General features: G+C 44.8%; 1 protein-coding gene across 1 annotated transcript in view; it reads right to left on the bottom strand.

Moving 5' to 3' along the window:
* Positions 1 to 305: 305 nt before the first annotated feature.
* Positions 306 to 26,550, bottom strand: part of PBK (PDZ binding kinase) — a 147,694-nt gene continuing 121,449 nt past the window's right edge. Inside the window, exons 7-10 of the mRNA XM_078649951.1 lie at positions 16,903 to 17,072; positions 14,638 to 14,767; positions 9,525 to 9,698; positions 306 to 1,557 (exon numbers count right to left, since the gene is read on the bottom strand). Of these exons, the coding sequence (XP_078506077.1) occupies positions 1,355 to 1,557; positions 9,525 to 9,698; positions 14,638 to 14,767; positions 16,903 to 17,072 (677 nt within the window). The 3' untranslated portion in view covers positions 306 to 1,354. The remainder of the gene's footprint in view (positions 1,558 to 9,524; positions 9,699 to 14,637; positions 14,768 to 16,902; positions 17,073 to 26,550) is intronic.

Genomic DNA, 26,550 nt, shown 5'->3' with positions numbered 1-26,550 from the left:
ATATTTGCCAAAGTACATTCTATGAGCTAGTGATGGAAGCATACACCGATGAAGAAATGGAACTAGGAGTTCTGGTCCATATTCTTATCCTCGAAGGCCAAAAAAGAATGTTTGCTCCTTAATATATGGATAGGTTTTTCATTAAAAGGAATTATCCTTCTGGCACAAAGCAGTTTACAAAGTTTCATAGGACTGCTTACTGGTAAGGACTGTTATCAAAATTACATTACTACAATTGTACAACCGTAATCTCAAAATAATGGAAATAGTATAGGGTAGAGGAGTCAGTGAAAAGAGAATTACAATAAGTTGAAGATAAAAGTTTATTATTAAATATTTATTAAACTTATTTTATTTCTATCAACAAATCATTGTTCTATTCAATAATGAGGAAGTGTTTGACATACAAAGTAATGCATCTAAAAAATTAGTTTAGATAGGTGCTACTGTGGGAAAACTAAGACATGAATAAAGACAACACACAAGATAAAAACACAAATTGTATAAAACAATTCGGTACACATTCAAAAGGGTGCAACAATCTAAAACCACTTTTACATAATCAAACGGATGACTTGCAAAGGTTGAGTAGTACAATTAAAACATTGCCTACTAATCAAGTCAAAACTAAAATAAAGGGATAGATTTGCAACAGCTCAAAGCAGACATCATTTTGCAGGTCGCACACTTTCGTAAAGATAATTTGTAATGTTTTAGTGGACCAATATGACAGACTGGCAATGTCACATTAAAGAGAGCGCTTTTAAGATCTCCGATACTAATGGGATTTCAGGTTGCATATACTGCGTTAGCCATGCATAACAAAACAGCAATTATCTGTAGACCGTAACATGTCCACACCTTAATCCAACTAAATGATTTTCTTGGTCAAATGAAATGATTCATTTATTACTATCAGTAATTAAGTGCTATATATACTAGATGGACAAAGAATCAAGCACAATCATATTGCTTTAAAGGTTGCCTCTTGTAACCAATGGCGCTAGGGAAATGGTGCCATTGATTAAAATGGGAAATGGTACATGTCCTCTTAAATCATAGATGGTCAAGTGGTGAATATCATTTTAGATAATTCCATTAGAGGGAGGCTGGGTGATCGATTTAGGTCTCAAGCCAAGTCTGGAATTTCCAGAACCGTATGTATAAATTTATTCTGCTTTGGCCAACACTAATTTGCAGTATATAAAAATGGAACTAAAACAGACCTGCAGCATTATTGGTTATGCATGGCTGAAAGAGTCAAAATGGTAGTGATTAACCAAGCCTCTTATAACAAGGACAACAAATCAAACACAACAAAGTGGATTGTATTATGCTAATTAATATATACATCTTATTCTTTACATTCTGCTTCTAAGACTGCCAAAATCTGAGCAGCAGATGGGCGTTTTTTGGGATCTTCGTTTGTGCAAACAGAGAACAGCTCAATGACCTTCTGGTATGATTCATCAAGCTCCTCTATGTTAAGAGCAGGTCGAGTGCCCAAAGCTTCATAGTAGGCATCATCATCAAAGTCTTCTTCGTCAAAAGAATCATCTGATAAAAAAAAAAGGAACATTGTTTTACTGTGTTCTCCATCATAAATTTTAGAGTATTTATCCATGAGCAGAAATGAAAGAAATTCACTCAACAAATGTATAACAAATGTTTCCAAATTCATTCTAACCTGAAAGTACACCAGCAGAAGAGAACATTTTCTCCTTTAACTATATACAAGTCTTTATTGTGAAATTTTCAAATCCTGTGAACTGCAAATTGAACGAATCCTGTGCCAAAGGTCATACCCTGTGGGGGTTCGCCACCGGAAACTGTTGGGTGTGGTATATGATGAAAAAAATAAAGTAAATTTAGGTTTAGCTTTGATTTTAAGACTTGTTTTTAAAAACAAATTTTTGTTTAGATTTTTATATAGGGCGTACTAGACCAGAGACATCGGTTATCAGAGCGCTTTACATGAGGACACATTCTTTTTTGTTAGGCACGGTAAGATCAAGTGATTTGCCCAGAATCACAGGATGTGGACCGTCGTTGCCGAGACTCAAACCTGGTTCCCCAGCTTCAAGGACGACTGCTCTAGCAGTAAGGCTACATCCTCTCCCCTCTTCAACATATGTTTAAAAAAAACCTCAGAAATGAAATTAAAATGCACAGTTTAAGTGAAATTATGGGCACGAATTAAAAGCAAAAAACAATTGTTAGATTATTGCTAGGACCACAATTTGTACAACACCTATGAAAACTATAAATGCACACCGAATAAAACGCTTAATGTCCTCACAATATTTATTCCAGTAAATACCACTTCAAATCTAATTATATTACGTACACTCAAACCAATAAATACTCATTCATAGTTGTTCATAGTTGTCTTTCAGTGTTAAGAGTAATATGATATACGAACCCTTTGTAAGATTCACGTTTGGAATTAAGTCCGCGCATTAAAGGTAAATTTAGGAGCATTGCATTTGTTGCAAATGTTATGGTTAGCATGGCTTTTGTGCACGTTATGGATTGTAGTCCTAAACATAATTTGAAAATTACAGTATCTTTTGGGTTTTAATTCATAACTGTAAGCGCTGTTCTAGTGCAGGTTTGGTTTCTGTTTTGCTAACAACTGGTGCTAGTTGATGAATCTGTACAAAACTTTCCAAAAAGCATATCTTCTTAGGGCTTGGCATATTTATTTTCATGGAGGTTAAAGTGTGGTGAAAATAAAGGAGGTTGGAGGATCTAGGTGGTTATGGGGGGGCTCAAAATATGGATATTTCCATTTTGGACTTAACTACAGAAATGACACCAAAGTTGGCTTGAAACTAGAACTTTATTCAGGAAAAGTGTCTATGCTTGGTGTGGTATAATTCCCTTCAGTAGTTTGAAAAATTAGCTTTATAAAAACGTGTTGGTTGGGCTTGAAAGGGGTAAAGCATTAGATACATCTTGACAGTCAAAAAGTAGTTTTTGTTCCTATAACTTTATAGCTATTTGACGAATTTGCAAGAAATTGGACAGATGCTTAGCATGTTTCGTTTACTCTGGAATTTTTACATATGCGCATATTTGTCAGGGGAGGGGGCGGTGAAAGGGTGGGTCACATTTTATTTTATGTGCGAATAACCGTGGTATCATTTGACAGATACACATGACATTTTTAATTTTCGAAGACATTTAGCCTTCTGGAAATAGGGCAAGCCTTGTCTGGATCTATCAAGTAGAGCAAAGGTAAAATGTGGCATTAATAAATTTGGTGCAATGAACCTGCAAAATGTATCAGAAAATCGAAAAATCTGTTACACACCATTTAACCCTGGTTGAATCAGCATATAACAGGAAAGTGCTGTACTGGGTTCCACTTTCTAACAGTCTGTAAAATGCCTTGTAGATCCATTAAACTGCACCAATGTTATTAGCACAGCATGTGAAAACACTCCCTCTCCTTTAACTTTGCCCTCCCTTTACTGATCTGCACGAAACTGGACATGCCAACAGACCACTATACATGCTAAATGTGTCATGTGAATTCGCCAAAAGGTGCCACAGAATACTCAACTGAACACTAAACCATACCCGCCAGACTGATTTGCATAAATTTAAAAATACAAAGAGTAAGCTAAACATGGCAAGCGTTTACAAATTTGTGTGCAAATTCCTCAAACACACTGAACAGTTAAGATATTACTTTGCAGTATTAGAGCAAAATTTCATTTGGCAGCAACATCCACTCTATTGCGGTCGGCCTGAAATCATGCCAAGTCCCAGTCAATCGTGAAGAGTAACTTTTGATTGACAATGTAAGTATTTTGGCACAAAAGACTGCTTCTGAGCGTAGGTGTTAACGGTTGACTACTTGGCAGTGATGAACAAGTTACTCACCTTCGGTAACGATGTATCTGTAAGAGACACATGTTAGTTGTAGATTCCTTACCCTTAGAATTTCCCCCTTTAGCAGTACCCCTGTGCGGTGGTAGGTGGCGTTGGTCGACTACGCGTCCGTCGTCAGTGTCGTGGTTGCCTGGATGATGTTCCGGTGCCTACTTAAACGCTGCCTCTGCACACTGATGTCAGTTCTGACCCTACTTTCCATGCCAGAAGCGCAGAGCCATGCAAGACACTGACCACTGGTGTGCCACAACCTGGGCCCTGTGAGGGAGCCCCTATCCCTAGAAGTCAGTTCGCGGGCAGGATGGGAGGGGCGGTAAGGAATCTACAGCTAACATATGTCTCCTACAGATACATCGTTATCGCAGGCAAGTAATTTGTTCGAGACTGTTAGTTGTAGATTCCTTACCTTAGAATGGATACCCCAACAATACCATCCCCGGAGGAGGGTCTGTGAACCACGTTCTGGAGGACCGAACGGGCAAAATAGCCGTCCCTCCAGTCTTGACTGTCCAGGAAATAGTGTGAGAAACGTGTGCAGGCGCGCACGTTACTGCCTGGCAGATGTCAAGGAGTGGCACTCTGCGTGCAAAAGCAGTGGTTGCGGTCGTAGCCCTAGTGGAATGAGCACGCAACCCCAATGGATGATCCTTCTTTGCTAAAGTGTAGCAGATCTTAATGCAAAGGACAACCCATCAAGAGATGGTATGTTTTTGAACAGACCGGCCTTTCTTGCTACCCACATAGCCAATGAAGAGCTGATCATCCACACGGAAGTCTTTTGTGCGGTTGAGATAGAATGACAGCACGCATTTAGGGTCCAGATGGTGGAGTCTCTCCTCCTCCTCGGAAAGGTGCGGAGGTGGGAAAAGGGTGGGCAAGGTGATAGATTGTACTAGATGAAATGGTGTAACCACTTTAGGAGTGAACGAAAGCCTCATTCTAAGCACCACTTGGTCCGAATGCACAGATAAGAAAGAGGGCTTGGAAGATAGAGTCTGAAGCTCACTCACCCTGCGAGCAGAAGTGATGTCAACAAGAAAGGTAGCCTTGAGAGTGAGGAGTCAGAGTACAGTTATGAAGAGGGCACACATTTCACGCTTTATCTTCTTGAGCACTCGGGGCAGAAGGGGTACAGGCGGAAAGGAGGCCGCAGTTCCACTCGCGGCGAAAAGTGTCCCCCGAGCGAGTGCCGCCTTGGAAACTCCAACGCGCAATACTGCTGACATTGCGCATTCTCTTCGGTGAACAGATCTAACTAAGCCTGTTCCCACCACTGAAAGAGACCTTGCACCACCTCCGAATGAAGATGCCATTTGTGATTGACCAAGCACCGACGGCTGAGTTAATCCGCCCTGGCATTCAGAGAGCCTGCCAGGTGTTGAACCACCAGGGTCTTGCCTTGATGTTCCAGCAATGTCCCGAGGCGAAGAGCTTCCTGACAAAAGGTCCAGAACACCACCCGCCCTGTTTGTTGCAGTTCCACATGGTGGTGGTGTCGTCTGTGAAAACCTGCACCACTTTCCCTTTGAGAGAGGGAAGGAATGTCTTCAGTGCAAGTTGGATCGCCCGGAGTTCCAGCATGTTGATATGGAGTACAGACTCCCACTGAGACCAGTCGCCTCTGATCTCCGCCTCTTCTAGATGGCCGCCCCATCCCAGGAGTGACGCATCTGTCACCACGGTTAGATCTGGTAGGAGAAAGGAGAGGGATCTGCTTCTGACCCAATCTTGGTTCGTTAGCCACCACTGCAGTTGTTGTGTAGTTCCCGCTGAGATCTGAACGTAGTCAGAAAAATTCCCCTGATTCTGCGCCCACTGGAACTTCTGGTCGCGCTACAGAGCTTGCATATGCCACCTGGCATGATCAACCAGGAGGACACAGAGGCCAATAGACCCAGCAGTCTCAAGAGTCATTCTCACCAAAATCCAGGATAGAGGCTTCAACATCGGTAGCATAGCCCGAATATCCCAGACTTGCTGTTCGGGAGGATAGGCCCGAACTGCACTGTTTCTAGAACAGCTCAGATGAAAGGGAGCCTCTGAGAGGGAGTCAGGTGTGACTGCGGCACATTTATAGTGAACCCAAGCGAATGTAGGAGGTCCGTTGTAGTCTGGAGTTTGAAGGCGGGCTCGCCACAGGCGGTCGTCTTCCAGAGCCAGTCGTCGAGATGGGGGAAGACTGGATCTACGCAGATGAGCTGCGACTACCACCATCACCTTTGTGAACACCCATGGGGCACTGGTGAGGCCAATGGGAGCATGCTGAACCGAAAGTGCTCGTGGCCCACCATGAACCGTAGATAATGTCTGTGGGCTGGCAGGACGGGAATATGGAAATAAGCGGCATGCAAGTCCAACGCTACCATCCAGTCTCCGGGGTCGAGGGCAAACCGGACCAGAGCTAACATGAACATTTTGAACTTCTCAATCCGGAGGAAGAGGTTGAGGGCCCGTAGGTCTAGAGTAGGAAGCAGGCCTTTGTCCTTCTTGGGCACCAGAAAGTAGCGGGAATAGCAACCACGACCTACTTCTGGTGTAGGGAACCTCTATAGCTCCTTTGGCCAAAAGAGCTGAGACTTGCTGGCAGAGAAGTGCCAAATGATGCTCCAATATGCGATCATAAAACGGTGGCATGGAGGGAAGCGTAGTCTCGCAGGGGAGGGAGTAGCCCATTCGGGCGATTTGCAATACCCACCTGTCCGATGTGATGGATTGCCAGTTGAGGTGGTGATGGCAAACCCTGCCTCCGACTGGCCGTTGATAGGCCTGAAACGTCAGACTAAGAAGTTTTGGAGGCTCCGGCGTGGGGGAAAGGGTAGACTCTGGGTCCCAAGTCCAACGCCACACAGAGGCTAGACAGCTTGCGCGCACCGTGGGTAGGCTGAGCCGGACATGGCTGGGCGTCCCTTCCGTTGCCACGAAAGGGACGAAAAGTTGACTGGAGTGGATGGTAAGGCACATTGAGGCCAAAAGATCTGGCCATAGCTCGAGAGTCTTTAAAGCGCTTAAGCACCAAGTCTACTTAGTCGCCAAAAAGGCGACAGCCATCAAGGGGCATGTCAATCAAGGTTAACTGGACATCCCCAAAAAGCCAGATGAACTCAACCAGGTGTAGAGCCTAGGGGCTACCAACGTGGCAATAGTTCTGCCCAGTGAGTTGGTGGTATCCAGTCTACATCGATTGATCAAAATGAATGTGTCTCTCCCATCCGCAGCTGGCTGGTAGAGAATTGGCCGGGCCTCCTCCGGGCACTGAGGCACCACCTGCGCAACCGTATCCCAGATGGAATGGGAGTATTGGCCAAGAGGCACGTGGTATTCCACGACGGCAGTGCCAAGTGGAGAGAACTTTCGCTTCTCAAGATGGTCGAGCTTCTTGGATTCCCTATCTTGGAGATCAGAAGGGCATGCACCCTTAGAAGAAGATGCTTGAACCACCAAGCTCTCAGAAGAAGGGTATTGGGTCAAGACGACTGGGTCACCCTGGCCGGGTGGTGGCGGTGGGCAATCGTCCACTCCACAGGAGCCCCTGGGCTGGGACCAACTGCCAGGGTGGACATCAGTAAGGGCTTCATTGAATGGCAGGAGTGGTTCAGAAGAGGAAGCCGCAGGCTGAAGCACCTATGTCAGGAGGTTAGGGCTGACTGCCACCGAAGGGATCTCAAGGCCCAAGAGCTCGGCCACTCGTCTCACCACTAAAGCATAGGACGCTCCCTCCTCCGTAGCCATGGTGGGGGAAGAAAGCAAACCATTGTCAGGAGAGGTGTCCAGACCACTAGCATCACCAGGGCCTCTTGCCAGTCCGGTTCTTCCAGGGTCAATCAAACCCTCCCAGTCCCCATCACCACCCACTGGTCGATAGGGAACACCAGGGATGAACAGGGGAACAAAAGTACCCCCGATGTCGGTCCGGCTCCATGTCCAACTCGGGGATGAGCATGGTGACGATGTCGGCCGGGGGCGTTGTCGTCAAGATCGGTGCCAGGGAAGGTCAAGTAAGATCGACCGACGTCGATCTGGTTCCAGGCTTGGATCCGCTGGGGTTCTCCGGCGCCAGAGCCGCCGGCTTCGAAGGTCCAAGAACTCAGACTAGCTTTGCGGGGCCCGAAGACGCGCCGGCGTAGTCGTGCTGCCCAAAGACGAGGTTTAAGGCCTCGTAGAATTGCCGAAGTTGGATAGGGGATGCTCCGGCTCCTGACAAGGATGGGAGGTATGGAGTCGCCCGTGATTCAGGCACCGGAGACGGAGCATTCGAGCGACAACGCTTAGAGTCCAGCGTGGCTTCAGCCGACCGACAAGAAGGCGAAGACTGTTTGTGCTTTTTCACCTTCTCGTGCTTCGACTTTCTCGAGGACCTCCACGACTTGGGAGCGTGACTAGGAGTGGGGGATCCGTGAAAGGTCTTGTGACCTTCTTTTTGAACCAGATCGGAAGCGACGCGGAGCCGACAGCTGGACCTCCAACAACTTTCGGGATTGCTCCCGCAAAGCCTTCTGGTACATGGCCCGGCAGTCGGAACACAACTTCTTGTCGTGGTCTCACTGCAGACACCACAAGCACACAAGGTGCGGATCCGTCACAGAGATCTTGTGACAGGAACCGCAGGGCTTGAAGCAGGTCCGGCATTGTGACATCCCTTGTGCTACAGGAATCCAAGACTCAAAAAAGATGTCGACAAAAGTCACCAAAAAGCTAGCCAAAAAACGGCTAAGGTGTGGCTCTCTCTGGATCCGTGCTAGGTTGCTGCGGTAAAAAAAAGAACGGACGTCATCGCGCAGGGGCGGCGTCTAAGTAGGCAACCTAACATCATCCTGGCGACCACGGCGGCAAACATGGCAACAAATCCGGTTTATCCCACTCAGGCTTTATGCTACAATACAAACTGGTTGAGTCTTGCGGCATTGGTATTGGGCTTCATGGAGCCAGGCTAATGTTTCCAGCCTTACCACGCTGGAGGATTTTGATTTCCAAGAAATTGATTACGTCAGATGGTCAAACTTTGAAAGAGGGTAAGGTGGGACCCTGATGTCCTTTTGCGAATTATAATTTTCTATTAATCTAAATCAGTTTGGAATGTTATTATGCCATGTTCTTCGCTTATAAAAAATTGACAAAACTTGTACTTAGCACACACGTCTCTGGGGAATGCCTTCTGCTCATGCCATTGTTACCAGGGGTTGAGCAGAGATTTTCTCTCGAATGTCTTGACCTAACCAGAGTGTGTTTATTGATTTGGTGCGGTAATCCTGTACCAAATTAATAACCCCATTTCTGATAGATCCTTATTCAGTAAGAAGAAGAAATGAACAGCCTGAATGACTGTACTGTGCATGATGGATAGAGCAGGCTCCACAGTTCTTACAATGGCATAATCAACATTCATTCTTGTAAAGTCTGTGTGCTCTTTCTTTTGAAAGAGATTTACACAGCTCGGTTTTCGGTCAAATGAGATGTATTGCAAATGACTTGGCTAATAAGAGTGTTTTTAAAAAAAAAAATAGTTTACCAATAACAGAGAATTTCTCAGTCGAAAGTTAGGTAAAATAGTCAGCAAAGTGTTTAAATCATTTACAATACAAAATTACACGTCTACCCTTAAAAAGACTGAAGCATAGCTATCTCACCTTCATCCTCTTCAGGGGGCAAGTTTAAATGCGGGATGGCAAGTGTCATCATTTCCCATAGCGTTAACCCAAAAGCAAAAATATCAGATTTATCAGTAATTACACCATCATCTTCCAAAGCTTCTTTAGGTTTCCATGGCTCTGTGCCAATGTACTGCAGCTGAGGATCACTTACTGAAAGAGAAACACCCAAACATAGATAGCCCTTTAGTGAATTTCAAATTGATCATATGAAACAAATGAACATGGAGGCATTCTCTAAACAAACTTAATTGAGAACATCCAAATACAACCCAAACTCTAGCTATGAAACCTACATTGATACATACCAAAATATGAGCACACCATAGAGGATCGTTTTAGGTCTGGCTTTCTGCCAGATCTCATGAAAATAACTTAAACCAATACATCCCAAGAGAGTTTGGAACATTTAGTTGAGCCACCGATTTCTTTGGGCCAGCCTCCTTCAGCCACTGCTTGGAGACTGTTAATCACATTGCGGATCAGGTCAGTTGACAATTAATCTCTCCTTGTTGGCTATTGGCAATTCTTTGCGATAGTCCACCAGCTTAAAGAGGTCTTTCACAGAGGGGCAATGGAGATATATATACATATATATATATATTTTTTAAGGAGCAGCAGCCAGTTGGCCTGGAATGTTGAACTGCCTTTGCGGTGTCACCTGCTCAGGATACGGCACAGCATGGATAATGGGTGGGCTCTGCCTTCCTCAGAGGACAAGACATGCGGCACCCCACCACTGGAATCCGGACTGTGGTGGCCAATTTTGCCACTAGCTTCACAGCAAGATCAAAAAAAATTGAAGAGGCAATGGCAGTTCTACTGCCGCCACATAACCCTGTCGTTGTGCAAGCAGTAGAGCGGGACAGCACCCCATCACAACCCAGCTGAACCCAACCTGCAGCTGCCAATTCCAGACTACTCCCAGGAGCCACTAAGCAGCCAGACCTCCAGCCATGAGCCTGGCAGCAGAACCCGAGACAGCTCTGAAATTTAACAGACGCCAAACCTATATGCTGGAAATGGGTGTAGAATACTAGCATCACACTTTTTTTCGGTTGGTAAAACACCAGTGTGATGTGTAACATTGAGTTTTGTTTCTAAATGCAAAAGCACATTTTCACATTCTCCCAAATGAGGTTCCTCATTGCACTCATTCAACATGGGCGTGTAGATTATAGATTGCCTGGACCTTAACCGGTTATAACTTTTACCAAATAATATCTCTAATGTTATGGCAAACTATTTACTATTCAAATGTAAATGACTTTTCCTGCTGACTCATTTACCTAGTTCCACCCTGTTCCTCGTTATGGAACCTCACACAGGTCTGCATTGCTCAATCATACTAGAATGTTTATCCTCACAACAGACATTATTCATCCAGCAATGACAAATCACACATGTCCCTATTCTACAAGCAATAGCCCTGCCGACAGGGAGTCATTCTGCTTCACAAGTAGTTATCCATCCATTAATGCATCATCACAAACTGTAGTTGTCCCCCCCCCCCCCCTCCCTCCTCAGTCAAGTCAAAGTCTTGGGACAGTGAGTTCTTTACCAAGTAATGTCTTGCATTTTCAGGCTTTAGTCACCAAGATACCTGGCACCAAAGGTTTTGTTCCTAGCAATGTGATCTATCAAATTGTGGTACTGACCTAGTAGTGCCCTTTGTCGTAGGGATTTTTTAAATGTATTTAAATGCTCTCTCCACAGGACTTCAGCAATTGTTATTGTAATTTAATAACCCAACCAAAAGGAAATGTAACCATACAGCAGCACCCCCAACATAGGGCACAATTATCCTACAAATACCCCCATTAACTAGGGAATAAATATGTAAAAAAAAACACCATGTTCTGAATATTAAGTACTCTTCCCATTGCATGTTTATGCTCTCCCAATAACATACTGGTTTCTGTGATGCTGTCTCAACTGGACTCTACCCTCGCAACCCTTACACTTCGGAGAGCATTCAATGCTAGCACCTCATGTGTAAGATGCTCTTTCTACAGTCACACTAAAGAAAGAATAAACACTACATCAGATACATTTGCCTGCAAAAGGTCAACCCACCTTCGTGCCCACCTCAAAACAAAAGAGCACCCAATGACCACAACACATGGTCATGGCAGAAAAGCCAGTTTCCACCATATCACCTCTTCGCTTGTCCCGCTCAATTGCCATAAATGAAGGTGCAGATGGGGGATGTTTGAGTGGAACAATCAACCCTATTGTTGGGACAGCACATCCTCCTAAAGTGAAAGTCAAAGAGGAGAGTAGATTCTCAATACTAGAAATGCCCAATACCCCCCAATACCTCTTGAGTCCTATGAGGAAGGCATGAGAACATAGGAAATGGTGGAACCCACAAAGGAAGATCAGAGTCCAACTGAATACAGAATGATTCCAAAGTACCTCAAAGAGGAAAAGGCAGAAAGGCACACTAAGGTAAGGTCCCAAAGGGCAAAGATTGCCAGGGTCACAAGTGGGCGAAGACACCGCTCGTCTTTGGTAACTACACCTAATAAAATCATTCTTTCTGACATCGAGTGAGCCTGATAGATAATTAGCTGCCAACTAAATCTTATTCCATGCTAACCAGTGCCAGACTCAGTGCCTCTAAGACAGAGTGTGCAGGCCCATGCCAGTCATGTTGTTGATAAGTAATTGGAGAAACCTCCAATCAACAGCAAAAACACCTTCAGGACAGATGATTCACATCCAGCTTCAACAGGTTTGTAGTGGTGCAGCTCTAACTGGGGCCAAAGACCCCAAATCTTCACGTCCAGAGAGCCGCCAACCACATGGACAATGCCAAGGCCACTAACATAGCAAATGACAGGTGTGCGCAGAAGGGTTTGCCACAAGTCAAACTGCTGTCCGTCAGCCACCACTTCAGAGAAGCTGCCTCCGACCTGAAGATCTTTTCCGTAAAAACATTCCAGTGCTGACAGGACAGGTTTCTCTGGAGGGCCCCCATGTTTTACAGAGCGAAAGGAGTCAACAGGCCCAGCAGCTGTAAATCTGAAGACAGTAGATGAAGAGCTTTCACATGAACCATTGGGATCATAACCGGAATCCCTCCCGACTCGCTGAGGGGTAGGAATCGCCTTCAAAGCGGCTGCGTCCAAAATCACACATATGAGGACCAATCGCTGCGTGTAGCGGGGTCAACACTTAGACCCAGTGTTGGAAAGTAACAGCAATCTATGCAGGTGATCCAGCACCAGCAAATGTGCCCCAGTCCTAAGAAACTAGGTGCCGAGGTACAGTAATAAACCCTACCAAGCGAATAGGAGCCACAGCCACTGATATAAGCTTCATAAAGACCCGAGAAGCAAATGTAGGGCAACAGGGATGGACAGCGAATTGGTACTAAGTGTTGCCCACCACAAAGCATGAAGTATTTTTTGTGAGACTGCAAGATAGCTACATGCAAGTATGCATTCTGCAAGACATCATTCAGTCTCCACAAACGTAGGCCAGCAAATTCTGAACAAGGGATAGCATCTTGAACTTCTCTTTCTGCAGGAACCAGTTCAACACTCAGGGTCTGATATCAGTCACAGACTCCGCCTTTCTCAGACTTGAAGCAAATGGAACCACAACCTTACCCAATATTTGTTGAGCAGAGCCAACAACTCTCTAAACAGGATACTGGAGTGATCTGCAGAGACAGCTGGATAAGCCAGCAGGATATGGGAAGGAAATGCAGGGCATAGCCCAAATTATCAATCTGCAGCGTCACCGGTTGACAGTAATGGAATGGCAGCAGTCCAAAAACTGGCGATCAAGTCCTGTGCTTTTTCTCTCCCCAACCACGTAGCAGGCGCCCAAAGGGAAATAGAAAGGTTCTGTTCTATTACCAGCAGAGGGGGAGGTAGGCTGCAGCCACCGCTTACCTTTTGCTCCACTGTTGCCCCTGAAGCTGTGAAAGCTTTGCATGGGCTATTTCACTTATTATATGGCTGTCGCTGACAGAAAGAGAGGCTCTTACAGAAGCTCTAGAATTTGATACTTATGATAAAAATGGCATACCGGGTAAGCTTGGCTCAGCAAGAGCATCGTAGCATGGCTCTGCTTACATTTCTACAGAGTGCCATCAACCTCGCCACAAGTAAGCACTATAAAGAACACGTACATAAAGCAGCAAAGACTTCGAGAACCCCAAAGAGTGCATCCAGGCATGTGTGCAAATGGTAAAACTGGTTCCCTGGCAGGAGGCAATCAAATCCGTTGAGTCTTGACTTCGGTGCAGGATCTGTTTGGCCACATCTTGACCACAGTTTGTGAAAGAAAATCAAGAAAAAATGTGCAAGGTCTAACAGAAATAACCACCTCGCCCCGCAAACCACTCGAAACATAAAGGTCTTTTTCTTAAATCGTTCCACTGGAACCGACCACCAACGTCTATCTGGCTATGATCCACAATGGAAGCGAGGCACTTCTCTATTTTGCCACCTAATCCCTAACGATGCATTTTTGGTTTTCTCCTATAGTAGAATGTTTTCCCCCATAATTTTTGATGCATATGTTCAGTTTTCATAGTTTTATGTTTTTGTTGCTCAATAAAATGTTTTAAGATAACTTAACTTGGAAATCTTAACTTTGCTTTTCTTAACTATACTATTTTTACTATTAGCTTACATATGCCACATGCAATTTCTTTGCAAAACATTGCAGTTTGAACCACGTTACCAAAGGCAAGGATTGCTCACAGAAAGCAGTTTACTTTAAGTGGAAGGACTGTTTGGGACTTGTTAGAACTCGGTCACATTTCCCCTCACTATGGCCTCTCCTACAATATTAGCAATCGGACTTCCTGCAATGAAACTTTGCAGAAACCGCATGCAATCAAATAAAATAATTAATCATGAAAGACTTAAAGAATCATGAGATACAATGTTTGGGAACAACTCTTAAGTCCTGTGAGACATTGCTACAGTGGAAAGAAAAACAAGAACGCATTAAGGGTGAGCTAGTTTTCTCTAGTCTTCTTGAGGATTGTGTCAAAATTAATGAGAAACAGTATTTCTACCCTAATCTACTACTTCTTGAAAGCATTTCCTTTCATTGCTGCTTAATTTACCTGTCATGTTTTCATCTAGTGGAAGAGAAACTCCAACATCACAAATTTTAACTGCTTCAAAGTCCCCTTTAACAACCACGTTAGAAGACTTGATGTCACCATGAAGCAGTTTCTTTTCATTGTGCAAATACTGAAAAAGTAGAAGAATAGTTAGTTAACACAAAAATGAAAAGACAAATTAAACTTACCAAGCAAATAGTGAATACAAGAATCAGGATTTTAGGACTAATAACAATTGAGAGCCAGCATAAAGGCCCAGCTGCCGCTTCCTGGTGGACTTAACGTGCAATCAGTCTCATGAACTGTACTCCGCAGTTCTCGTGCAGCGCACTTTCTAATGTAAGCATCACGCAAAACTTCCTTGTTCGGCAGTAACTATGTGATGAACAGGAGTGTCGGGATGAGTTAGCTATGGAGCATCACAAAAATGTTGCCAGTTCTTAAGTTCAACAGCTAAGACAGAATGGCAGATATGATGGTGATAAATGCTGTTCAAAAACCTGGGCAGCTGACATTTCTTACTTGGAGAAAAATGTGGTGTGTCAGTGTTAGACCGGCATCCTTAAGGTGGTTTCTCCCCAGCCTTTTTGCCGTTTGCCTCCTGTTTCGGCAGATTTTTTTGGGTTGGCCGTATAACTCTGAGCACTTTACCACTGCTAACCAGTGCTAAGGTGCATTTGCTTCTCCCCTAAACATGATGACATTGGTGAATAGCGGATTGGCATATTTGTTGTCCTGGTAAGTCCCTTTTAAAGTGATATTCCAGGACCTGCAGTTCAAATGCAAGTAGTGGGCCTGCAGCACTCATTGTGCACACCCACATAAGTAGAGCTTTCAAAACTGTCTCAGGCCTTCTATTGTTTGTGAACTGTTTGCTGCCACTTTGACTTGGCATTTAAAACTACTTGCCAAGCCTTAAACACCCCTTTTATTGCATATACGTCACCCCTAGGTAACTCTAAGGGAGGTGTGCCATGTAGGTAAAAGGTAGGACGTCCCTCACCTCAATCTGTTTATCACTACTGTAAGACCTAACCCTCTCACAGGCTAGCATTGGGAATTTCTTAATACATTTTAAGCTGTAATTCCTGATCAGAGAAGAGTAGCTTTTTAATGTTTCATATCTTTGGAATGGTAATGATAAATCCTCCTTATTGGTGAAGTTGGATTTAACATTACTGTTTCAGAAATCCCACTTTTAGAAAGTGTAACTAAGAACATGTGTTCACCTGGAACTCATTTCCTTTAGCTATATTTAAAACCACAAAAGCATTTGTACAAGTTGATAAAACGTATTACAAACCAGAGTTATCTTGGTCATCTTACAACGCTCATGAATATCAACTAAGTCTTCATACAATTCAAAAGCTTATACAAATCAGGTAATTTATCAAAGCGATAAAAACTATAAAATACTTTTAAAACAATTCACAATTAAAAGAAGTTCCATGCCAGCTTACATACTCAGCCCTATGTCTAATGTAACATTCTTATCATGATTTTAAAATAGCAAAGCGTAAAAACAATTAAATACACTATTACCTCAAATGGGCAATAAATTGTTGGCCTACCACACGGTAAGCACGATAGCCAATAAGCAAGAGCAAAGAGCATAGCACCGTACATCTACGGTTGGCTGAACTGTGTATATTCCAACTATATATATATATTGTGTGTTAGCAGCAACATAAACTTGCCAAAGTGCCAAACCTCACTTGTACATATCTGTATTAAACTATAAACGATACACAACTAAGAGGCTCTTTGCAATATTCAAAGGGCTGAGGTTTTAGTTGTGTCTTAGTTTATGAAAACTGCCTAGATCATGAGGCAGTTTTAAGGGCTTTTTTGGAGACAGGACTGCCCCACTGCAGGTCGTTCTTACAGCGGCCCATTGAAATCTGGTGAACAGCTCAGTGGAGGTCCACCCATGGCTCCTCTCGAGGTCATGTGGTTTTTGGAGGGCACAGAGAAGAAAGACCCAGGATGAAAGCAGCGTCTGCTGGGGTTTCCTACCTGTAGCCCTGCTGGAGGGACAGTGAAGGGTGCTACAAGTGCAGGCTGACTTAGACAGTAGTGGAGGGCCTAGCTCTATTCTCTTGCTTTAGGGACCACTATTGCTAACTTAAGATAACATTCACTGTGCTGGCATTGGCTGGTCTATTAATTTTCATGTTGACGAGTGCTGGAATTAGAACCATAGAGCCATGATATGTGCACATTTATTTTTAAATTGTTACAAGAATAATAATCTGTGTCTAGTACCTTTAAGCCCCTTGCCATGCTTAGAGCAACTTTCACAATTGTTTCCGCTGGAAAAGGCCCTTCACAATTCTCATTTTTGGCTTCTATGAGATCATTAAGAGATTTCTCTCCCCCATACTCCATGGCAAGGCACATACTTCCATCATTGGCTTTGGTGAAAGCACGATAACCTAAAATTAAAAAATGTCAATATCCATTCAAAAAAAGTTTCACATAGTGTTTTTCAAGCCAATTAATTGTAATGCATTTAAAAATAATTACAAAGCATCCCTTCCCAAACAATTACATACTGATAAAAAAAGATAGGTTTGCTAAGCTGACTGGCGAGAACCAGGAACCGTGCACAACAAAATGCATCAGTTACATATTGTAAAATCAAAACATATTACATATAATAAGGAAGTGTAATAGTTGTGTGGTTTTACTGAGCACCTTTGGCCTGTATATGGTGGTGGGCTGAACATGTAGTGCCAGGTCTTTTCCTCGTCCATAACGTAGTAGCCACCTTGAGATACAAAGATTGAGATTGTGTGTATTCCCTGCTAACTAGGATGCTAAATACTCAGTCAGAGATAATAAAGTCTGCTTCCGCCACCTAATTTACTCCTGTGGATAGTTGGAATGAGCAGTCATGTTTTAACCACTTGGATGCTAAGGGGTTTACTAGGAGCTCCATGTAATTTCCATTGAAATCAATGGAAACTCCATGACGAGTTACCCTTGTCATTAGCAGCCAAGTGGTTAACTCAAAGGAGGTCGTGTGAAGACTAACATTAATTGCTGAACAATAGAATTGTCTCAGTATCGATACAGATGGAATACCCAGCCAAAGTTCATCCAAAATTCCGAGCCTTTTATAGGTCTTGCTAGGCAGCGCGCATGCGCTGTCTCTCCGAGACATCTAGTAATCCATTTGGGTGTTGAAACTCCGCCCGTTGCTTGTTACTTTCTTGTGACTTGCGATACGTTAACTTGTGCATTTTTTTGTTATCAGCCTCAATATTGGCTCTTCATGCCATACATAACTTCAGTTCATTCCGGAAGCAGCACGGCCTAGCTTCAGTATCCTTAAGCTCACACAGCGTTTAAAAATAGTGCGCATTAACATGCACGCGCATCCCGGCCGCCGAATGCAGTCCCGGACTCACCCCTTCCCCCCCCAACCCCCCCACTGCTTCCTCGTTCACCGAGCGCCCTGTTTAACAAGCGCCCATTGTGCGCTTTTATGTAATGGCAGACCCCACTTTGTTTAACAAGTGCCTTGTTATCTAGACTCTGCATTTTCTTTGGCACTGTTCAGAGGAGATGAAGAGATAGAGGCCGCTTGCCTTGCACGGGAACAATTGGTTTGATAAATGTCACGCTGCTGGACACCAGGTAAGGCACTTGCCCTCTTCATCCGTCCTCAAAACCGCTGTTCGGCTTCGGTGCTGTCCCCCGCAGCTTCTCCATGCAACTCACAAACAGTTTAAGGTAGTAAAGGGTGCATTGACTTCTCTGTAGTGTGGTGCACCAAGAGCACCACACTACTCCCCAGCTGCTAAAATAGGTGTGCTGCTGGTTTCATTTTCTCTGCGTATGTTTTTATTTTTTTCAGATACATCCTCCTTCAATACTTTCCAGCCACTTGGCTTAATGTTTATTTAATCCGTTTAGTGGGAGCGATGTTTATAAAAGTAAGGCACTTTCCCGCTTCTTCGGACGTCAAAACCGCTTTGTGATATACTCTATAATCACGTTCTTCTTAACTATAAATTGTTGTCATCCTTAGTGCTCAGAGGCAAGAAGTTTGGATTATTTATTATCTACTTACCCAAGCACGAATTAACCAGTCCTTGTCACTGCACATGTGCCAGAAGTTGCAGGCTTTTCAGGGCTTGTTTCTTATCAGCCCGTGCTGCGTATAGCCACTCTCCCGAGATGACATGGACAACCTCAGTAACTGACTGCAGCCTGGGCGCTTTGGGTTTTAGCCCTTTGCTGCCTGAAGCTGTTTTGCAATTAGTAAGGATGCCAATGCAAAATGCACCCCGCCTCTTCCCAAATTGCTAGAGGGTAGCGTAGGATCAGCAAGCCTCATTGACCTCACTCAAGGTTGTGAAGAGTTGAAAAAAGATGTGGTTAAATGGCATCCAAGAGCGAAATGGTTAAAGACACTAACACACAGGCCGTTGCTGTGAATGACAGAGGGGCAGGTTCGCTTAGCATCTGCAGGCCAATCACTCAATGCTTATATAACAAAAACGCTGATTATGATATTGTATGGGGACTGTGTGATGATGCGACTTGGTTCCATGCCCGATGTTCTAGCATGGAACCAGGTCTGTCTTAGGTTCTGTTAAGGAGGGTTCTGAATGTGTCAGTTGATCCCTGATGGCTGTTGGATGAGGTTGTAATAAATACCTCTTACTTCAATCGTTACTACGCTTGGATTGTCTTTATTACAGACTGGCCATATTGTATGCCTCTTGGGTGTGCGCAGTAAGTTTTAATTGCTATTTCTTTTAACCCCATTCCCCTGCCCTCCATATTTATTATTTAAATGTGTCGCAAAGCACTTCCAGCACAGCACACCGCGCTGTCAAGGATCTTCTGGCGCCCGTTTCACATGGGTGCAGTTTCTCTTTCTTTTCAGTGTGAGGCCGCTCCAAAAACAACCTCGCCTTCCTTTTCAGCAGAGGGCTTGTTATCTAGACTCTGCATTTTCTTTGGCGCTGTTCCGGGGAGACGGAGAGATAGAGGCCACTTGCCTTGCACTGAAACAGATGGTTTGATAAATGTCACGCTGCTGGACACCAGGTAGTTTGAACAACTCCTGTTCAAATCCGAAAACCATATCCATAAATATTTGCAGGCGCGAGTGGGACTGAATTTAGCACGACGTCCCTCAGATCTCAAGATAAAAGGTGTATTTTTACTTACAAACCAAATAAGCACGTTCCACTGTTTTCCATTTTTATAGTCTGTTATTTTCACCCCACCTCACTCCCCGGCATCACTTGATTATCAGCCAGAACGGGCTTTGTAATTTGGAAGAGGGAAACTAACAGAGCGGCAAACGGACTGACAGAGCTATGGGGGCCACGATACAGCAAAGATTTACGCTCCCCTACCTTATTGCTGCATCTCCTGATCACTTCTCGCGTTTCCCGCTTCGCGGGAAACGCTCGCTGCGGGGGAACTTGCGAACAGAGAGGAAGGCAGAACTCGAACGCCCATAATCCATCAGGGCTGGGAGACACCTTTCCATCACGCCCTCCACAGGTGCTCAAAAGCGCCATCAGCAACGTGCATCGTGGGAAACTAACAGAGCGGCAAACGGACTGACAGAGCTATGGGGGCCACGATACAGCAAAGATTTACGCTCCCCTACCTTATTGCTGCATCTACTCATCACTTCTCTCGTTTCCCGCTTTGCGGGAAACGCTCGCTGCGGGGGACCTTGCGGACAGAGAGGAAGGCAGAACTCAAACGCCCATAATCCATCTGGGCTGGGAGACACCTTTCCGACACGCCCTCCACAGGTGCTCAAAAGCGCCATCAGCAACGCGCATCACGGGACGCGCGCGGGACGAACCGGGCAAAGCCCGGGCCCGTTTAAGCCCGTTCAAGATCGGAAAAGGACGGGACGGGCCACCCCCCTTTCATCCTTAACCCCGAGGACTCCATTGTAAGTCTTATATTTATTTAACCTCCTCGATTTTACTGCAATGGCTCACAAGGATAGTAGGCCTAAGGCGCCAAATGCTAACCTAATTGGATCCATGGATAAGTTTATTACCAAGGTTAATACTGCGATTGATCAGAGTATCACACTGATGGAGAGGCGGGTCTCCCAGGACTTGGCACTTTCTAGGAGATCATCTGTGGGGCATATTGCTAATGCTAGGTCTCCAGACCATCATGCCCCATCATGTATTATTGGTGCACCTGTGATCCCTGAATCTCCATCTGCTAGCTTGGCAGTCTGTGACCTGGACAATTCCTCCATAGGAAATCAGTCTACGGCCTCTGATCTGCTATTGCTACCTTCTCCCAAAGCATTGGGTGAAGGTAGTCCTCCTAGGGAGCATAGTACCAGGCAACTTCGTGAAAGACGTCAAGGGGCTATCCCAAAGTACAAGCAGGGGCTGGCCATTGCCTCGAAAGGTAAAAAGGAGAAGCTGCCCAAACGCAAGGGAACCCTAATGGCTGAAATGGGGCAGGCGTCAACGACCACCCAGGCAATTGTACATACACAAAGAGAAGTTCCACTGGGGGTGGTATCCCAGGCTGAGGGTGGGGCTAGGAAGCCTAGACAGTGGGGTGGCAATGGAAGATCCCCTACTGGTCAAGATAGGCGATCTATTCAATCTCCTTCTTCGTCCATTAGAAGACAGGCTATCTAGAATTGAACAAAAGCTAAGTAAGATTGAGTCCATGTCATTGGGAATTGCCGATTGCCTGGAAAAGGTGGTCACTGCTAGGGCTGCAGCTCCCCCAAATGATATGCGATCAGGGGGGGAATGCAGCTGTTTTAACAACTCCGCCAGTGAAACAGGCTGCAACTGCTACTATAGTAAAGGCACCAGCACCAAGCATAGCCGCTACATCAAGCCTAAGTACTATAGCACAATCGTAGGAGGGTGATGGGGTTCCTAAGGGGACTGTTGGTGGTGGGGGGGGATTAACATCGACCTACCACCAGAAGTAAGCCCATGTCTGGTAGTTTTGGCTGGGGTCCCGGCTCTGAGGAAGGACGAGCAAGAATCTTTCTCGTCCCTAAGGAACAAGGTGATCGACTGGCTAAACAAATATAGACCTTTACCGGAGTACATCTCAAGTAAAATACTTATGGTGCAAAGGGTTTCCTGGGTGGGTCCCTCGGTCAAGGATATTAGGGGGGACTGTGTCCTAGTTAACTTCAAAGATCCCAGGACAGTGAGACACATCTGTAGCTGGAAACAATTTATCTCTTGTGTTTCCATTGTTTCCCTCCCTCTGTCCTATTTTTATCCCCCGGGTTACACCTCCCCTACAGGTGATGGCTGGACATTATTACAGCGGAATAGGAGGAGACCATCCACTGGGGGTCGGCTCGAGCCCTTGTCAACTCTGACCCTAACCTTCTGTCACAACCGGTTTAATGGTCTAGAGTCTGTTGATTGACTTCAAGCACAAGCAAGGGCTCCCTCTCTTCCAATTGCCCCAATAAGAACTAGCTGTATTAGTCTCTCTAGGCCTCGTCAGCCTTCAGCCCCGGAACTACCAGCTTCAGCCCCAACCAGACAGGGGGTTAAGTCTGATAATGATTTAGGCCTCACTCCCCCAAGCGATGGGACGATCTCCTGTAGTGATTCCTCTAGGAACCTCAAAATCGTCTCGTGGAATATAGCGTGCTTGAGCAAAAACGTATCCCTACCGGACTGGAATATCTTTATTGACTATTATGATTTGTGTATATTCCAGGAAACATGGAGTCTTGAGCCATTGTATAAGCCCGGTTTTTGTTGTTTTCATGTTCCAGCTATCTCTTCTGGGCGCGGCCGTCCATCTGGTGGGTTGATAATATGGGTTAAAGCTGCACTTAACTGCAAAATTGTCCATCATCCGAATGTTTCACCGGATCTCTTGAGACTGACTATTAAGGACTCCAAGGACACTGTTATTTTGGAACTTTTTAACATTTATGTCAGAGGCTTGCAAGGGGGGGGGGGGCAAAATCCCCAACTATTTCCATTTTGTCTGAAATACTTACATCCTGCCCCTCTGGCAATATATTTCTGATTGCTGGTGATTTTAATTGTACTTTTGAACCCTTGGTAGTAAATGATGATGTAGGAATAGAGGATGATGATGTTAGATGGGGCATACCGCTTTTGCAGATCCCGCCAGTGAAGAAATGGTCGCCGATTGTCTTACAATTAAATGCATTAACGTTGGAACATGGTCTAAAAGCTGTTAATGGGCGTACGCCCTCGGATTTTTTGGGAGCCAATACGTATAATAGGGTCTCCTGTCCAAGCAGAATTGACTATATTTTGGCGGACAAAAGGTTATGGAAATATGTGATCGATATGTCAATTATTCAATCTATTCATAGCGATCACAATCCACTGTCACTTTGCATGCGGGAACTGTTGCAAAACATGGAGCATAGGATAAGTACTAGACCTCAGATGCTAACAAAGGCAATAATCCCATCTAACTGCAAAAGGTTTATTAAATGGCAAACATTCTCTCTGAATGATCAGAAAATTAGTGCCCTGGAGGAGATTATAAGCAATCAGACCTTCAATCTTTCTGTAGCTTGCACAAATGTGGTGTGATCTCCTGGGGTGGAGATAATTTATACTAAAACAATCGACCTGATAGGCGCTCTCTTTCTGGAGACCCAGGCCCCAAAGAAGTATCCCATGAACAGGAAACGAGTAGAGCATTGGTTTAATAAGAACTGCAAGAGGAAAAAGTCCACCTTAAAGCTTGCTATTAAAACTCATAATTCTACTGAGGTACGCTTTGCAAGACATCAGTATAGGCAAGCCATTTCAGAAGCAAAAAATGCATGGGAGGAAAACCATTGGGCCAGCCTGAAAATAGCCAGTCAGTCTAAGACTAGCGAACTCTTCTGGGCCTTGGTAAGGAAATCTAATGGTTGTGATCCAGACCAAATTCCCAATCATATCACTGACAGGGAGTGGTTTGAACATTTTAGTAGACTGTATACAGGGGACGAGATTTTAGAGAGCAGTGGGCACCCTGGTCACCTAACGGCATCTATGCTGAGTCTATCAGTTTCTTTTGACCCTGCAGAGAAAAACGAGGTGGCGGTGGCCATAAACAAAATTGTATCCGCTAAGGCTCCAGGACAAGATGGAATACCAGGCGATCTGTTCAGAGCCAATGCTGATCAATGGGCCACCTATTTTGCACTTCTGATTAATGCACTCCTAGAGGGCTCACCAGTACCAATCTCTTGGAAAGGGGCCGAGGTGATCCCCATTTATAAGAAGGGGCCCAGGGAGAGCCCTGCCAACTACCGCCCAAAAAGTCTTATTGACGCTGGTCAGAAGGTGGTTGGTAGGGTTCTACTGGAGAGGATCCTTCTGTGGGCGGAAGAGAATAACATCATATCGCAATACCAGGCGGGGTTCAGGCCCTGTACGAGCACAATTGACCAGGCTTTTAGGCTGGTACTACTGCACTGGAAGGTTGTAACCATTGGCATGGGCGGCCTTTATCTTGCATTTATAGACTTGAAGACCGCCTTTGACTTGGTTCCCCGCGAGCGTCTCTGGTCGGTCTTGCGGGATATGGGGTTTCCCCCACCTATTCTGAGCCTTCTGGCTCGCATGCATGATGGTAACTATGCACGTATTAGGTGGCGTTCCCAGGCTCAAAAAACAGATAAAATCCCTGTGAACAGAGGTGTTCGCCAGGGATGCGTCCTGGCCCCAAACCTTTTTTCGCGGTTTGTAAATGGGGTGGTCTCCTTTCAATCAGAAATGAACGCCGATGACCCTGTCTTGGCTGGTGTTAAGGTCCCCACACTACTCTTTGCGGACGACACGCTGTTGGTATCGAAAACTCCAGCAGGCTTACAGAAGCGGCTTGATCGGTTCTGTCTGTTCTGCAATTTGAGGGGCCTAGTAATCAACACCACCAAAACAAAGCTCCTTTATTTTAATCCGAGCAGGTCGGCCAATTCTATGCTCACGCTAGATGGGGAGCCCTTGGAGCGTGTTAAAGTCTTTGACTATCTGGGGATTAGAATTGCGGATAATTTAAAATGGCAGCCGCACATCGAAAAAATGGCCCTAAGCGGGTTATGGGTGTTATAGGGCGAGGACACAGAGCCTCAATCTCTAGACCTATTGCCCCCGCCCTGGAGATCTATGCTGCAAAAGCAATAGGCTGTGCATTATATGGAGCCGAGCTCTGGGGCTTCAATAATGTAGATACACTTGTGACAGCAGAAAACAAGTTTTTTAGGGAGCTTGTTTCACTTCCCAGGGGAACCCCTAGTAAACCCCTCCTGTGCGATCTGGGCTGTCGCTCAATTAAGGATCTAATTGGCTTGCGCCCCCTTCTTTACTGGGGTCGCCTTTGGCGTACCCCAGAGCTATCCAGCTATGCCGATGGCCTAAAGGAAGTAATGAATCTCCAGGGATCCTATAAGATCGCCTGGTTAGTTAACATCAAAAGACTTCTTTTGGCCACTGGCCTTAATTCTCTATGGGAGTCAGGGGCCCCGTTGTCCAAAACGGCAATTAAGAGACTATATTGGGCATGGATTGATAATCAAGCTCATAGAGATCCCAACCAGGGCAGACTGACTGACGAGTTTCGCCAGCACAAGACAGTGCCTCGCCTCGAGCCCTACCTGGATTTTATTCAGAAACCTAGAGATAGGGCTCTTTTTATTCAGTTTAGAGTGGGAACTCTCCCCGTCCACGAACGTACAAATAAGTGGAAACCTCCCAACCAAACGTCTGCTGATTGCCCATTTTGCGCAGGGGTAGTCGAAACCATCCCGCACTTTTTCTTTGTCTGTCCAGCTTACTTTAAACCGAGAATGAAATGGTTAAGACCTGTCTGTCGACAGTTAGATACAAGGAACCATTCAACCGCCCTTAGAATTCTTCAGGCGGATGCAAATACTACGCTAGCATGTGGGGTGGCCAAATATTTAAGCTGGGCTTGGCTGTTAGGATCGAAAGCCTTACGATGAATTGCCATTGCTAGTCCCCAGGAATGAGGTCATTGGACCCAGGCTTTTAATAATTTTTCTACTAATGTATTTTAATAATGTTTGTTGTACCGACACTTTCACCAAAGCTGATTTTTGGTTTAATATCCTTTTATTATTGTATTGTAAAAATGATTGCTAGTTTTAATCTTTTTATCTGATTATTCCCTGTAAGACATGTATTTTTAAGTGTGATGTGCTTTTTAAGATATTTTATATCGAAATAAAGCTTTGTTGAACTGAACTGAATTTGGAAGAGGCATCTGTTGCACTGCGCTGTGCACACATTTGTTTTTGGTTTTACTGTACCCTTGGGCAGAACTTCATTTGCTCTTGTGCACTAGAAACACAGTTAGCCCACGGTCGAGCTTGCCTACGGTTGGAAAATTATGTTTATATATGCCGCAAGACTTAAAAAAAAAAATGGAGGGGATTAATATAGCGCATCTCAAATCAGTTACCTAAATTCCATAGTGTTTTAAAGCTTCCACCCATCTTTACAGTAACCCATGTTTAAAAAGTAAGCGTCATTGTGTTTTCCAATCCATCGTTATGACATTTTGCTGGAATGTATGTCTTAATTTCCCCCACTACCCCCCACCCTTCCTTGCCCTACGTCATCAAAAAAGCCTAAGGTCGAATGAGGAGAGTCCATTGATGGAGGCCGGAAAAGCCGTTCCACTTTACCAAATGGTAAGGTTGATCAGTCCGGCCTGCATACTTCTCCACGCTAGCTCTATTAATAATAGACGTCCAGACTTGGTAATGCATGCCATGGTCCATCGCAGTCAGCCAGTTCCCAGGGATAAGGTGGTCTTTAATGGGTCTAGATGGCATTTAATGTAGAGAAAATGTCCAGCCCTGCTAAAGCTTTCACAACTAAGCGTCCACGATTAAAAGTGTTAGCACTATATATACTG

Source organism: Lissotriton helveticus, chromosome 6, assembly GCF_964261635.1.
Source record: "Lissotriton helveticus chromosome 6, aLisHel1.1, whole genome shotgun sequence".
Classification (NCBI taxonomy): Eukaryota; Metazoa; Chordata; class Amphibia; order Caudata; family Salamandridae; genus Lissotriton; species Lissotriton helveticus.
Note: the sequence above shows the minus strand (reverse complement) of the source record. Positions and strands in the feature narration are given on the sequence as shown.